The sequence below is a fragment of the Agelaius tricolor genome, unplaced genomic scaffold (genome assembly GCF_023055355.1).
Source record: "Agelaius tricolor isolate 1412-34295 unplaced genomic scaffold, bAgeTri1.0.p SCAF_6, whole genome shotgun sequence".
Taxonomy (NCBI): Eukaryota; Metazoa; Chordata; class Aves; order Passeriformes; family Icteridae; genus Agelaius; species Agelaius tricolor.
The window spans coordinates 46,209,617-46,226,346 of NW_027269266.1; the positions used below are offsets into that span (position 1 = coordinate 46,209,617).

The window sequence follows — 16,730 nt, forward strand, 5'->3', positions numbered from 1 at the left end:
CACTGAGCAGTATTAATGTTCAGTCAACTAAGCAGTTTGAAAGGCCAAGCCTTCTCTGGTTCTTTTGAAGAGTTAGAGCATTTTGTAATGCAGCAGTGGGGTGTGGACAATAAACAAGGATGGCAAACACCACCAAACTTAAGACCCCAATGGATGTGAAGCACAGGAAGCTGCAAAATTAGAAGAACAAATAAAACACATGGCAAGGCAGTTAATTCACAGAGAAATAAGAAAATCCAGGCTGTGACAAAATAGAAGCTGCAAAAAGGTCTCAGCTGTTTCTTGATTAAATACCCCAAACTGGTCACTTGTGAGCATATTTAAGTACACAGGGGACACAAAAGAGAGGTAGCAGAGACATACAAAGAAATACAGCGTGTGAAATGTATCACCATAACAACATCTTTTACAAAAATGTGTAGGAGTGTGAAACCACCGCAGTACTTGTGAAGTAAAAATGACAAAAGTAATAATTATGTTGGACCAAGGTGGTTTCATGTAGTTTAATGTCAAGGGTGTTTTTGCTAGAACAGAAAAATCCTGAGATGATACAATAATAGCAAGGACAAAATCTTGTTCTGGAGGTCAGGATGTGTGTAGGAGCAAATGATAACTTAAATTTGTGTTACAAAATGTTCCACGTTAGTAATTGCTGCCAGTTAGTAACTACATTTAGTAACCAATTTTAGTAACTTGAACCTTCACAAACTTGTGAACACAAAGTAAAGGTGTGGAAAGAAGATTCACCTCTGTACTGCTGAGATGAGTTCAGATCACAGCCAAAAATGGATAGCAATTGATCCCTCGAGATCATCCAGTCCTATCCTCTGCTCAAAGCATGGCTAAACTCAAAAGTTAGATTAGGCTGCCCAGAACTGAGTCCAGTTGTGATTCAAAAATCTAAGGATGGAGGATCCAAACACCTTCTCTGGGCCTTCTGACTCACAGCTACATAACTCTGAAATGAATATCACAGAATTCCAGATTCAATAGAATATGCTGAGTTGGAAGGGTCCCTCAAGAATCACCGAGTCCAACTCCTGTCCCTACACTGGACACCAAAGAATCACACATGTGATGCACCTGAGAGTGTTGTACAAAGGCTTCTAGAATTCTGTAAGGCTGGTGCTGTGACCACTTCCCTGGGGACCATGTTCCAGTGCCCAGCCACCACTCTCTGGATGAAGAACCTTTTCTAATATGCAACTTAAACCTTCTCTACCATGGCTTCAGGACAAGCTGAAATGGAAAGGACCCACAGGGTACAAAGCACAGCTCCTGGTCCTGCACAGGACAACCCCAAGGATCACACCATGTGCCTAAGAGCATTGTCCAAATGTTTCCTGAGCTCTGGCAAGCTCAGGAATGACCATTTCCTGGGAAGTCGGTTCCAGTGCTTGACCACTCTGTGGGTGAAGAACCTTTTCCTAATGTCCAACTTGAACTTCCTCTGACAGCTTGAAGCCATTCCCTTGAGCCCTGTCACTGGTCACTGGGGAGAAGAGACTGGTGCTGCCCTTCTGCTCCCCTAAATGTTCCTAATCCAAACTTTATTTGTTGTACACAAGGCCCTTATTAAGAAAGAAAAAACTGATCTGACAAAGACAAATGGGGTTCCATAGTCTTACCTTCTTCTTTGCAAAGCATATTTTACCAACAACCACACAGCTTGCTAGGCCAAGGCACAATTAACTAAATTACAGCAGGGGGGAGGCTGACCACCATTCCCCCAGCCTGCTGAGGTCCCTATGAACAGCAGCCCCAGCTGCCAGCACATTACTGCTTCCTCCCACTCCATGCTATCCACAAAGCTCTCTCCTGTTACACAGCTCATGGTGGGACACTGGAGGTTGCCAGATCCAGCACTGAGGAGCTTTGCCATCAACTGACTGCCAGCTTTTCCTGGCAGCTCTTCTTTGGAAGTCTTTCAGTGCCATGTTTGACCCTCACCCCCCTGCTCACCTGATATGCCCCATCTTCCAGTGACCAAACACTTTTTAACATACCCCACTCTGTCCCTGTCTTCTTCTGCCAAGTGAGAGTTTTGCTACCAGAGATAGATGCTTTTAGGAAAATATTAAGTAAGTATTGTCCTTGTTGCTTGTTCATCGCATTGCTTGTTCAGAGGAAGGTTTAACCTAGAAATATTTTTTTTTCCTGGATAAATCCATATTCCAGACAAGCTTTGCAACTCACTTTTTAAAATTTTTCCAAACAAAAGCTTTCATTTTGAAATCATTAATATTTTATTACATATCCAGAATATTTAAACAGTTTTCTTCACAGCTGTATTTTTTTTTCCTGTGCTGGCTCTGGCTGGAACAGAGCAATTTTTCCCCATAGCTGCCTATATGGTGCTGTGTTTTAGATTAGTGGCAAAACAGTGTTGATAACACACCAGTGGTGTAGCCCTTGCTGAGTCAGGCTTTCATGGCACCAACACCTCTCTTTTATGGGTCTGCTCCTCTAGCCCATGGGCTGAGGGTGGGCAGGAGCTGGGGAGGGACACAGCTGGGACAGCTGATCTGAACTGCCCAAAAGAATCTTCCATGCCACACAACAACACACTCAGCAGTAAAACTGGGAAGGGGGAGTTTTGCCAAAGTAGCTGTTGCTCAGAGACCAATTGGGCATCATTTTCTGGTGGTGGTGAGTGATGACTGCTTTTGCATGGCTTAATTTATGTTTCCATTTATCCCCCTCCAGTTATTAAGCTGCCTTTATCTTGACCCAAAAGTTTCCTTCTCTCTTTTGCCCTTCCAGTTTTCATTCCCACCCCTCTGGAGAAATGAGTGAGGGCTTAGCTTAGCTACCAGCCAGAATTTAAGGCACATTTTTAAAGAAGGAGTTAAAAGACTGTAAAATTCCTTAAGCTTGTGGTTTAAGAGCTTTAGTTTTGAAAATGAAATTGAATTTTAATACAACCTTATTTTTATTCAAATTGTTAAATATGAACTTGCAAAGCAAAAAAGTTCCTAAGGCTCAAATAGGAAAAACCTGTTATTTATTCATTTTTTAATCAGGAGGATTTTGAAATATCAGGAGGATCTAAAAAACAACATCTGAATTAATTAATCTTTATCCTCTCATAGGTAGCAACCGGTTTATGCTGGCTAACAATGTTTTGACAGTCTTGCCTAAAAACATGCTTAGTGAAAAAAAAAAGTAAGAAGAAAATTAATTGGCCCTTTCAGTGTTCTTCTTTGAACTGAGAACATAATCCCTGGATTTATTTTTGACAGTTTATGTCTTCTCACATAAAGGAACCAAATTTTGAATTTTTCAATTAATTAAGCCTTTAGGTTTATAGCTAAATATAATGTGCTTAAAGATGCTTATTTCTACTACAATTATTTCTGCTATTTTGTACATTGAAAATATACAATTGAAGCACATAGGTCTAGGAAATTTGAAATGTGTAGCTAAACTTCCTCCCTTATTGTCATCTACTTTTTGGATCAAATTATTATTAATCGTACTTAAGGCAATTTTTTTTTCTCTCTCAGTCTTGAGTTAAATAACTAGTTAAATAAATAAATAAATGGCTTCTCTCATCCTTCATTTCTAGGAGCTACTGGTGGTTGAGTAAAAAGCAATTAAGTTAATCACTTCATTTTAAACATTCCCCTTCATCCTATTCTTTTGTTCTACAATCTATTTTTGTTATAATGGAAAGATAAATTCAACAGGACTCTGATACACAGTTCACTTGGAACCTATCCTATATTCCATTTTGACAGAGTTAGGTTAAAATATGTTAATTAGCTGCATGGCCCATCTATGCTTTAGGGTGGAAATATTCCTACAATTACAGTAATTGCTCAAATCCTTGAACTGAGGAAAAAAAGAAATAGTGAAAGCTATTGGATGGATCTATGTAGACAGTTTGATGGCACTTAGGATCATGATCAATTTATCATGAGAGCACTTTTGCTGGTTGTACATATTCCCTTTGCCATGTGCTGAGTGTATGGGCTATAAACAGACTTACATGCAGCACTCATTGCATTTCACTCCTGTAAACAGTGTGCATAATGGAAGCACAGAGATTTCCCAGCAAGCAAAAAAGGCAGCAGAAATTACATTGCTCTGCTGGAACCATGGATAATGGACTTGCCAGCACAGAAGTTCATTCCCGGCTGCCACTCATTGAAGGAGTCAACAGAACCTTTTCCAAGACAGGGATTGGAAGTACACTTGAAATATACAGTGGGCATCTCTCTTTAAAAGATTAAGATTATTCCTGTCTGCACAGTGCTTTAAGCCCGAGTGCTGCAGACCTGCTTTTTTCTCTGCTGTATTTTCCTCTGCAAATAGCAGTCATCCTATAGACAAGGCTCTCTGAAGGTGAGAGCATCAGTTTTTGTAAATACAGGGCTCTGTCCAGCACCAAATGGCCTCAGCTTTGGAGTTTCCTCTGTTTGTGGGACTAACCCTGTCTTTTCCTCAAGGGGCTTGAAGGAAAAAAACTTCTATGGGGGCATCCACTAGCCAAAATGTTCAACTTTCAAACTCACTTTTGCTTCTTTAGGCATCTTTGGATATCTCACAGGAAATTAAATCGGAAATGTCTGATGGCTTGCAGCATGGTTTTTGTATTCGCTTCTCTTTTTAGTGATAGGAATTAAAACCTTCTCCTTTCACAACCAGTCTATTTTGTACCCCTTAGAAGAGAATGAAACATCCCTATTTTTTGGAGGTGCTCTAGGTGTTCTCCTTTGTACTCATATTTAATATATTTAATTTCCTTTGTACCTTAGAATTCACACTATTGATATTCATTCCCACGTCCTACTACCCAACACTCAAAAGAATAAAAGCTAATTCTTTTTTTCTGATTTGCTTACAGGTTTCATTCCTATGGAGCTGATATTGGATACTTCAAATTCTCAATAGTTCAAAATCCTTTTTATTTTTTCTTATTTTTTGGTTAACTGACTTTTATGGATGCGTATTTTGATGAAATTGGTACGACAGGGCTCTAGATACCAGACTCATCTAAATTATAAACTAATTTACTGACAAATTCAATCATTTTTAGTATTTAGAGTCCTCATCCTTGTCCTCTAGTGCTCTCTCTGCAACTCTATTCAGAACATAAGCACTTGTTTTTCTTTCAGAAAAATGGGAAACTTGCCTCAGTAAAACTAAGGCTCATTTTGTGAAATGTGGCCACAAACACACAGTTTTAAGATCTTGGAGAGTTTAGTATCAATGCGAATTTGTGAAAAAAACCAAAAAAAAACCAAAAAAAAAAAAAAAAAACCAAAAAAAAAAAAAACCAACCCAAACATAAAACCTGATCATAGACACATAGAATGCCTTGGTGTGGAAGGGACCTCAAATATCACCAAGCTCCAGCATCCCTGACATGAGCAGGAGAACCTTCCTCTAGACTACATAGACTACATTACTCAAAGGTTCTTCCATCAATGTCTTGAACACTTCCAGGAATGGGGCATCCTCAGCTTCTCTGTGTAACCTGTTCAGTGCCTCACCACCCTCACAGTAAAGAATTTCTTCCTCCTATTTGATCTAAATCTCTCCTCTTTCACTTCAAAAACATTACCATTACCCTTATCTTACCCCTACATGTCCTTGTGAAAAGTCCCTCTCCATCTTTCCTGTAGGGTCCCCTTATGTACCGGAAAGTTCTCTAAGGTCTCCACAGAGCATTCTCTTCTCTGGCTGAGCAACCCCAACTCTCTCACCCTGTTTTCATAGGAGAAGTGCTCCACCCCTCTGATCATTTTGTGGCCTCCTCTGGACTTACTCCAGCATCTTCACATCCTTCTTATTAACCGCATGAGTTAATTGGCTTATGCGCTTCCTTTCTAATTGCTTTTTAGTTTAATAAAGATTAAGCCTTGCCCAGCTCTTTGTCAAGCAAAAATTAGTTTCAGGGATCTAATTCCTGAAGAGGCTTGTTGATTCTATGTCAAAGTATCAGGAAAGAATTCAGACTCTGGCTGTGACGTTATTTATCAAGCAGAACATGAGAAACCAGGTATAGCAGCATTATATGGGGCTATTCCTTGAAACACAGACTTTTGAGAAAGGCTGTGAGACTGAAGCAATGGGAAGTTTGAAAAGGGCAGTCAGTAGCAGCATGGTCAAGCAGAAAGAAAAGCATTTGGGATAAGGAAAAATTTATGCTGTTGGTGCCAGATCCTTGACTTACCTGTAGTTTTCTGCAGCTGTTCCCAAGTAAAATTGCTTTATAGGTAATAATATCAATTTTCTGGAGTAAACTAAAGCAACAACAACTTTAATTGTCACTATGGGTGTTGGAGGCAATTAGACAAAATAGTGGGACAAAACTATTTAATAACTAATCTAACTTACTTCTAAACTGGTATGTACCAGGACAGGAGAATAATGACAAGTTCCTGAATTCATAATAATAAATCTCTTCTCTTTGCACCAAACCAAATAAATATCAGCTTTGTTTTAAAAGGTCATAGCCTGCCTGTGATACACTCTGCCAACTTCCTCCACAGAAATCCATTATATATTGCTTCTATTTATACAAAGTATAATGTCTACTTTTGAGACATACTAAATAGCTTTGACTAAGCCAACTATATATTATGATTTCTAATAAACAGAGAGTCCAGACAGCCTCTTCCATCCTGGCAATGCCTGAGAAATCTCTCAGTAAACCTGCAATCAAGTAGAAGAGTAGTCCAAGAATCTGAAAAGTTCTGCTAAACTTGTTGACAATTTACTGGCTGAAGTTAGTAAATTATTCATGATGCATGGGTGGGTGGGATTGGCAAATTAAAGGGATTATCCTGTATGTTCCCTAACTATGGAGTATGATTTTCTTACTACCCAGTACCTGTGACTCACATTTGGCAAGGTGGGAGTGAGACAGCAAGAACTGTGATTTCACCTACAATCTCAGAAAAAGCAGTATGTTAAAGCATGACACACACAGGTGTTCCCTATTTTACTATTGTTTATGACCTATGTGTAGCTCAGTTCTTGTAAGCAGCTAGCTATAGAGGATTAATATTAGTAAATAATTTGAATTATCAGCTGTTATCACCCTAATTTGGAAGCAGCTAAAACTGAAAATCTATCCAGTCACAAAAGACAGGACAGTTTTGTGGCTGATCAAAGACAGGAAGCATCTCTTGAAACCAAATGTGAGGACTTGGTTGCTATTATGCTGACCAGAAAAGACAATAAATTTTGTAGACTGATGCAGGTAGCAGAGGAAATAATGCAAACATGAAATGGAGAAGTTAGAGTTCTACTGTGGACGTAGTCCCTGTTTAGAGGAAGTCTGCTGCACGCATGCGTGGGCACCAGCAGCGACACTCCCACGGAGATTTGTGTTCCCATTCCAAACACACTACAGGCCTTGTTTCTCTTCTCTCATCTGGTACTTCTTCTTCTTCTGTTTAATTTTTCCATCTCAGTAATTGAAACCTCCATTCTTCTTCTTTGCCTTCTGTTTACCACAGTGTTGAACCAGATACGCCCAGTCCCCTCCTTCCTTAAAATCTATTTGTAATTCTAGTCTTGACCTGGATCTCTGCTGTGTATAAATACATTTCTCATTCAAACTTTATTCTCACCACTGGTCAAGGCAAGCTATGTGATGACTAAATTTTCTCTTGTACTCAAATAACAAGCTAACCTAAAAACTAAACCTATATTACTGGGCTGAGTTGCCTGATTTTTGAATTATTTTTTATTTAATTTACAGAAGAACATAAAGAGACAAGCTTAGCACACTGAACAGCACTAACATACAAATTTTAAGTAATGTTTCAAGGAAAAAGAGACTGAGAGGTATGAAAACATCACTGGAGAAGTTCAGTTTCTGACCTTCAGCAGTTTTGGTGCCAGCCAACAGCACTGTTGACAAGAGAATTATCTGTGCAACATCTTTGGGTTTTGGCCTGACTTTGCATCCAAAGAGCTCAGACTGGACTCAAGAAGGTTACAGAGTGCACCAAGCTCCTGATCTCAGAGTCTGATTCAGCTCCGTCTAGAGTGCTGGCTGTCACAAAACAGCTACTTGAGGAATGCAATTTCTTCACGTCTCTTCTGATTTTATTACATGGTGGTTCAAGGTTTATGGATTCCTTCAAGCTTTGTGGACAAGGCAGAAGCCATTTCCCTGCTTCACCCAGAGGCTGTGGCCGTAGTTTCATGATCATTCCAACACATGGATACCATCAGTGTCTGACATCCAGGCTGTTCACTACCTTCCTGTGCATTTCTGCAGACCCAGCTATTGTTTTGCCATCCAACCACCATCACTACAGTGTCAGACAGCAGCCTGTCCTTATGTGGGACTGGGTGATGCTGGAACCTCATCTGGTGAGTACCATTACCCAGGTAGCTGCTCTTCCTCAGCGCTCTAACAGAACAACCACACATCTCTTTTATTCCAAGCCCACAAATATATGCAGTGTCCAAAATGGGCATCCCTGCTGTTCTGAATCCTGGTCTGAATGAAATGGAAACTGCTCTCTCAAAGCTTTCAGGGTTCATACTAAGAATGTCTCACAGACTGCTGTTTCCACATCCTTGCTCATCCTCACTGACTTTTCTGTTTCTCTTTCCAACTTTTTTACTTTTTTGAGATTTTGTATTTATTTAGTTATGGTAGCTCTCTTTCACACCTTGCTCTTCCTAACACTGTTCTTATTAGGAGACATGCCTCTCAAAGAGATCCATCCTCTCATCCACAGCAGAAGGTGGCTGACTGATGGCAGGAGCAATGCTAGTTCAACCCTGCTGCAATATTGGTTTTATGTTATTGTTTGCTCACAAAACCTTATATGTTGCCTATTATGTTTGAGTAGGGATGACTCTGAATCTAGAACTTTAGTTGAAAAATAAACAGGACTAAACTTTTTCTGTTTAATTTTTGGTCAAGAATATGCTTTTTAGTGTCTCTACAAGAGATGTGACTCAAAGTCTTCCTCTTTTTAGTGAGCTGACATGTACTAATATGTTTTGGGGTCTGCACTCATGCCTTTGGTTCAGGAATAATTTCAAGGCCCACTGGCTTCTCTGTGTCTTTCTTTTAACACCAGGAACTCTTAAGCTGCTTTTCATATATGCCTACAGCTTGTTTTATATATAATATTTAAACAGTGAGAAATTGCCTCTGAATTCTTGATGGTCTAATAACATGTTAGAGTGAAATGCCCTGTTAACTCTGCTAAACACTTCGTTATTCTGGAACATTTAGCTTAGTTATTAAACACAAAGCAAGATCAGGGGAAAGTGGATGTATAAGGAAAAAGTCATTTGCTCAGGTGCACATTTCTTTCGTTGATCAGTGGCACTTCTCACTTGTTTAGCAGCAAAACCTGGTACCTTGTGGTAGTTGATGGCTCAGGGAATCACTGCCTGCCTGAGCTTTAAGACTTACCAAATTGTGGTCAGAGGAAGTCCTGACTTGATCTGTTCTATACGTGCCAGCACAATGATAGTCTCTGACAGATCAGCAACTTTTCTGTGGTTCTCCCTGCATGATGAAAAGAGCATTAGATGTCGCACATATGAGATTGCTATCACAGAGGAGCTAAAGAAAAGCTTGTTCCTTCCTGTGTGTGGGCTGAGAAAACTCTCCGTCCTTCTTGGTCAAACAGGTCAAAGGCTGTCTTTTCACTCTGCTTATGTATGCCATATGCTACAGCTGCATGAAATGACACATTTCAGGGTGGAGCCACAAAAAGAAGAGATTATAAGGTAAAATGCAAATATTTTATTATTATAAATAGCAAAAAAAATCATAATCTATTTCAAAGTGATATAAAGTGCTGTAATTAAACTGTAATTATGCTGTCTAGAGCAACTAAAACTTGTACACTTTCAAAGCCAATTTGAAATATTAACAATATACTTTGGAAAATGAGTTGCTTTATAAAACTTTTGGTGTAGCAAAGTTTCTGGGAAATTTCTTGTGCTTGTCTTGGGAATATTAGGTGCGAAAACAATTTTAAGCATTTAAATACTTTAAGGTCATAAATTTTAAAAGCAGGTGAACAGAAAGGTTTATATGGATCTTGGCTTTCTAAAGATGTTTTGCCTGATGCTTCATAAATAAGAAGTTTTTCTGAAAATGTTTTGCTGTTGCAGTCTATCACTTTAAAGATGAGTGCAAAGAATTAAGAACTGCTGATTAAAACAAGTCTACTGATTTCAAACTTCAAAGGGTTCAGACAGAGAAGATGCTACTTTTTTAAGAAATAATTTTTTAGCTCTTACTTTGTTCTTTCAAAACTCTATCTAAGGTAAGGATGAATTTCATAAGCAAACTATCTATCTACCTCGTGAGCTATCCCTGTATATTTGTACATAAATCTGTATACAAGTCCGCATTTTGAGTTAAGTCTAAATAAGAATGCACCTGTATGTGGCTATGTTCAACAAGTGCCAAAAGAATTATATCTTTCAGAAGACCATTCCCAAATTAATTTTCATCTTTTCATCACTTTTCATAGCGGAGTATCTCAGGTAAAATTCTGTAGCAAAAAATACTTGCAGATGAAGGAAGAAGAAATTGAATTTTCATCTGCAAACCTTTATTTTCAATTTGCTCCATGTATCTAGAAACAAACCGTTGCTATTTATGTGTATTTTGTACCCATCCAGCAAGACACTAAAAAGATGGATCAGATGTCATCACAGAGTATCCACACATGATAGGTATGACATCTTTTTATTTCAGTATTTTCCCACCTTCAATTTAAGCTTTATGAGTTCAGAGAAAACTTGCACAATTTACAAACAGTGTCTTCGTTATTACAAATGGCTGAATCTAGAGGCAAATAATTTTTTTTAAAAATCCTAGAATGCAATTTAGGAAATCAAAATCTCATTCATAATTATGTAAAATGTAGTTTAAACCCTGAGAGGCACGGGTTATTGCTGTCATATGCAGGATCACAACAGTTATAAGGCTGTAAGCTACGTGGAATAATGTAATTTCACATGCAATTCAGTAGTGTCTCTTTAGGAATCTGTGATATTCCAGTTAGCAAAAAAGGAAAAAACAAAGAAAAATGTTTTGCTCCTATTTTTCCTTTTCAGTAACCTTTGAAAGAGGAGCTTATGAGGATGCTTAACAGCTGCATAACCCAACAGAACCATTCCTCCAATGACACAGTGCCACACTCCTCAGAGAAACTCCACGCTGTTCTGATAGTCCTGTACATCATCAACCTGGCTGGCGGCACCCTCGGGATCATCATGATGTCCCAGCAGTTGTTCCACAGGAGATCCCAATCCGTGATGACCATCATGATCATCAGCCTCCTGGTGCTGCACAGCTTCATGCTCCTCAGCATCCCCTTCCGCCTCAGCTACTACATTCTGGGGGAGTGGAAGTTCGGGAGGTTCGCCTGCCGGCTGGCGAGCGCCATCATCTACCTGCACATGTACGCCACCTTCGCCTTGTACGCGGCCATCATCATGGCGCGCCTCCTCCGCCTGGAGCTTCGGAAGTGCTACACGGCGGCCTGGGTGGGGGCAGGCTGGCTGCTGGGAGCGCTGGTGGTCACGCCCGTCCTCCTCTCCTACTACGGCACCTCCAAGGCGTACCACCCCTGCGAGTGCTTCCAGTTCCACAGGGAGCTGCTGGAGGCGCGCATGGTGATCACGAACTACTGCCTGGTTGGGGTGCTGGTGGCAGTGTGTGCTGTGCTCACCGCCATCCAGCTGACTGTCATCTACAGAGTAGCCGTGAAATACTGGCCTGACCTTAACTCTCACGTGGAATTCAGGGCTCAGGCAAAGAGTTTCTTTTTCATCTTGGTAACATTAGTCTGCTTTATGCCTCATCATGTATTCAGAGTGTATTACATCCAAAACTACGACCATGATAAAGACCATAAACTGCTCCTATACAACGAGGTTTTTTTAGCTTTAACAACAATGTGCTGCCTGGATATGTTGTGCTTCATAGCAGGAATAGCACACTGAACTGTGAGCTACCAGGAAGTCCAGCTGCAGTCTGTCAATACTGGCTTTTGAGAGAAGTAAAACTGTGATGGGATTTCCATGAGCTAGGAAGACTGGTGAGTTTATGGCATGCCTCTATTAGTCTACAGCATTGTCTGGCTTTTGCAGGCCAGTAAGATTCCACTTTCACAAGCTACTCTTTTTATCTTCTCTCTAGAAAGCAGACACACTTGAGTCTCACTCTAGTCTTGACCTAAAAGTCATGCCCTGAAGCTTCATTAAGATTTTCCTTAGCTGTCCTTCTCTAGTAATTACAGCACAAGTATCCATTCCTTTGTAATTTTTTCCTCAAAGTATCTCAATAACCACATTCCATTGTGGCCAATAAGTACTCTCCTCTGAAGGTCTAACTTCTTCTGGCAATTGTGATACTAAAGGGAAGGGCTGGAAAAAAGAAATTCCTTCACAGGATATTTGTACTAGTGGTTTTAGATAGAAGGACATAAACTCTATTCAAATGAGAAGTATTCACAGAATCACAGACTGGGTCAGATTGGAAGAGACCACAGCGGGTCATCTGGTCCAACCTCCCTTCGTATAATTTATACAAAGTATATATTAAATTAAATTATGTGAAAGCTAATCATTATCACAACTTCATTTTTATTTGTGTCATTCTAAATCCACAAGGAGCTCTGAATTGTGATAATTTTATATTTAGAATGAATGAGAGCAGAACAGGAATTAAAACTTCTGCCTTATGTCACTCTCTCATCAGGACTGGATCTGTTATCTCTTAGGTCCATTGTAGCCAAAAAGTTGCTGTTCTTCCATAACTGGATCTGGAATTCAGTTGAGGGGAAAGATCAGACCCTCTCCAGGACAGGGAAATACTTTATTAGCCTTCAAAAACCTTTGATGTCTGGTCACTTTCAGTTGTCTGTTGATTTTGTTATCAGATGCCATATTTTTTCCATTTACGCACATAAAAAACAGAACCAGAACAAACTTACTGAACAGTGCCTAATCAGTTCTGCATATGCTTGTGTATGTGTATACAAAATTGTTCTGAAGTATATCTTTTCTCCATTAGATAGATTATATTCTGTGGGAATCACATCTGTTTTGGGAATCTCTGTTTTATCTTCATGATTTAAAAGTTCTTTTTAATGATTCATTCTTCCTGCTCTGCTCACTGCAGAAGGTCTCTAACCCCTCTGTTGAAGGCCCCACAGTTGTTTGCTGCATCCCAGCAGCTTGAGGCCAGATTTCTCCCAACCCAGACTCCTAGGACTCACACAAGGCTACACTTCCTCCTTCACAGCCCTATAAGTTCCCATCATTTTTAGTCTGGCAATCTTTGCTACAGAAAGTGCTATGATCCCTGGATTCAAACAGATTAAAGCTTGATTTGAGAGGACAATAAAGTACACTTACAAAGTAATGCTACTAATACCTCAGACTGATGACATTTCTTTGAATGAAAAAACTTATGCCTACTTGGTCAATCCTGAATAAACGTTTTTGCCTTGACATTTCCATAAAAAAAACTTTGTTTAAAACTCCTATGGTTTCAGGTTCCTTTCTTCCTCTTTTAAAATGTGTAAGGTGTCCAGGATTCAGCAGCAAGTCCCCAAATCTGAAAACCCTGGTCTGATGGCTTCCTCTGGAGTTACCATGCCCACTCCTATTCAAAAAATAGTTTGATCAGCCCATGATTTTCAAAGGCAGTAGGTAGACCTAGAATTTAGTATCCCAGAGATGAAGTAGAAAGGGAGAGGTTTTAAAGTTGGATCTAACAAAGCCTTTAGAAAAACTGGCAAAGTTGCAGGTGGTGCAACAAGTACACTGTTTCTCCCTTACTATACTCTTGGGGCTAAATAAAAAATTTGTTCCTTGAAGAAATGTCCTGTGTTGCTGCCTATTCTCACTGACCAATGTTCCCAAGGTGACCTGCCTGGTAAAGATCAGAGTCATGTGACCTTGCTTGTGAGTCTGCTGGTCTATCTGTGTCTATCTGTCCACCATAATGGTGTGCAAGTATGGGGGAGAAAAAGGAAAATTACATGCATGTCCTCAGCCATTCAACCAATCATGTCTTGATGGCCTTGCCTCTGTATTGCCTGACATTTTTACCTTGCTGAAATAACCCTGACCCACTGGCTTGACTTCCTGGTGTGATGCTGAAGCTGTGTTGCTCATCACAGCCATGTGGTAGCCACTGGCTGCTGGCTGGCACTGGGCTTGCACTGCTTGCCCTGCCTGGGTGGCATGGGGCTGCATGCAGCAGCACCAGCTCTGGGTGGGATGGAGTGAACTTGCACAGCACCAAGGCTTTCTCTCTTTCCCACTCCGCCCCACAGTGGGTAGGCTGTGGGCAGAAAAGACAATGGGAGAGCAGATGTGTAGATTCACTATGTTCCTCCTAATTCAGAGGATAATGGATTAAGCATTGATCTCAGTGTTGTTACATCAAAGACTCACATTAAAGTGATAGAGAGAAGCTCTATTCAATACCTAGTCCCTTGCTGAGTTCTTTAAATGCACTTTAAAAACAGGTTAAAATAAAAAATTAGCACTCTTCAGAAGGATGGTCTGAGAAATAAATTCTGAAAGGGCAATAATATTGAGCTTGGATTGTAGGGTACTATTCCTTACTATGAATTATATAATAACATTCCCTGGAAAACAGTTAAAAATGTTGATTTGAATGCCATTTGCAGGACCCAAGCAATTCTGGAGCTAATTATATACATTAATAATTGCTTTCACATCAAAGGATCATGTAAAATTGTAAGCCATTTAGTCACCCCATTCATTTTTAATGTTATTCAACAAAGACTGGGAAAATCCTCAGACATTCTGGAGCAAAGAATATCAAACTGCTGAGCGTATCTTCTATTGTTGTTCTCTGCATGGAGTTCTGCATGAACAGAGCAGGCAAGCAGACCAAAACCAAAATCCCATTTGTATCCCTGACTTCCTGAGTTAGTTTGATGGAAAGCTACAGGTGCTTCTTACCACACAAATGAGTCTGCTCACTGCTGTCACAGCTACACCGCTGCTATGGGTGGCCTGCTCCCACCTAACTCAAGCATATCCTTCTCAGCAGTGCAGAGGGTGATGCACAAGAGACATCTCTGGTTTGAATTCATGTCTTCCTTTTCAATTATCTGTTCTTTGTGCCTGCTCACAGAGAAAGGTCATATTGATGGTGTTGTCAGATTGACATGCCCCTCTCTGCAAACAAGCAGAAGGAACAGATGCATTAGGAGGAAACAAAGGCACACTCCCACTCGCACTTTATTCTCTTCTTCTTCACTCAAGCAATGACACTCTTAACACTAACAGATACTGTCATAACTATCTGTGTCTATTTTTTTTTTCCTGTGTCAACCCTAAACATAAAAACACACTACAGTACTTGCCTTTTATCACATACATTCCAACTTGGAGCTTTGAGTGCCACCACGAGCCACAGAGCAGTTATCTGGCATACAGAGCAAAACTACATGTGGGTTAAAATTATGAAAGAAATTGAAAATTGCTTTATCCATAAGCATGTGGGTGAAAACATTGCAGAAAAGCTACAGGAGGGCAGCACTTGTTGTAATGATTGTTGCGCAGAGAATTAATACCAGACAAAATTAAAGCCTGAGAAATCATGAAAAAAAAAATTAAAAAATATCAAAGCTACAAAAGAGCATTTAAAAAACCATACAATTTCTTCATGCCTTCTTTATTACACTGTTTTCAGCTGTCAGTGAGGATTTGACTTGGATTTATCATATACTAAATCCATGATAAGTCAAGACCATGTGTTGTCACACAAAGTGAGTCACAGAAATTGTACAGAAACATCTTGTTCATCAGCCAATGATTTTCCGATTAGACTGACAATCAGAAAACAAGAGCCATCGCTCAGGAAGAGGGTGCTGATCTTGTACTTGATGAAAGAGTTGCAGCTTATGACTCTCTTGGGACTGAGATGGCATCCCTGCCTGCAGGAGCTCTCTTGCTTTAAGGAGATGTAATCATTTATGGAAAACCACACAGGAGCACTGAGGAACACGTAGAAACACACCAACAGATTTGCACACAGCAGAAGAGGGGAAATCTGGCCTCCAGAGGAGGTAATTTTCTTTCTGACAAGGAAAGATGTGATGGGGGTTCTCAGTGCCTTAATGCTAGCAAAAGAGTAGTGCTAGCAACAGCTGTCTGCTTTTATATCCTGGCAGGCAAGGGCAGAGATGATGAATGTGTCAGAAGGAGGAAGGTTGCAGGAGATAGACTGGAAGACATTGACTTGCATGATGATTCTTTCATTCATGAATTCTCACAAATATTTGGAAAGACTGATAAAGGTAGAACCTTTCTATGATATTAAAAAATAGCATAAAATACATGCTACCTTATTTTCATACTCTGCTTGGCAGAAGTCTCAAACCCAGGGATGATCTTACACACCACAGCAATTACTCAAAGATGTGATAAAAAATGCTTCAGACATATTTTTACTAAATCCACTTCCTGCAGCAATTCTTCCTCTCTCACTTTCATATCATCTATCTGTGGAAACCCCCTCTGAAACGTTGCAATATGGAAACCAGCAGGAGAAAAGTCTTCCTACTGGATAAAAGCTGGAAGGGGAATTTTCACAAGCTCCACATTTTGTTTTTCCATTTGCATTATCATTTCAGCCCCTTTTCCAAAACTTAACCTAAGTGGATGACTGCTTGTGTATCCCAGACAGAGCAAATGAAGAAACAAATTCAGAAAGAGGCTTTTCCACAATG

The 16,730-nt window shown here is 39.9% G+C and overlaps 1 protein-coding gene across 1 annotated transcript; it reads left to right on the forward strand.

The window, feature by feature from the left end:
• Nucleotides 1-9,615: 9,615 nt before the first annotated feature.
• Nucleotides 9,616-13,651, forward strand: LOC139591405 (probable G-protein coupled receptor 141). Its single transcript, XM_071429960.1, has 2 exons — nt 9,616-9,720; nt 11,065-13,651. The coding sequence occupies exon 2, from the start codon at nt 11,086-11,088 to the stop codon at nt 11,953-11,955; it is 870 nt and encodes a 289-aa protein (XP_071286061.1). The 5' UTR covers nt 9,616-9,720; nt 11,065-11,085; the 3' UTR covers nt 11,956-13,651.
• The last annotated feature ends 3,079 nt before the right edge of the window (nt 13,652-16,730 follow it).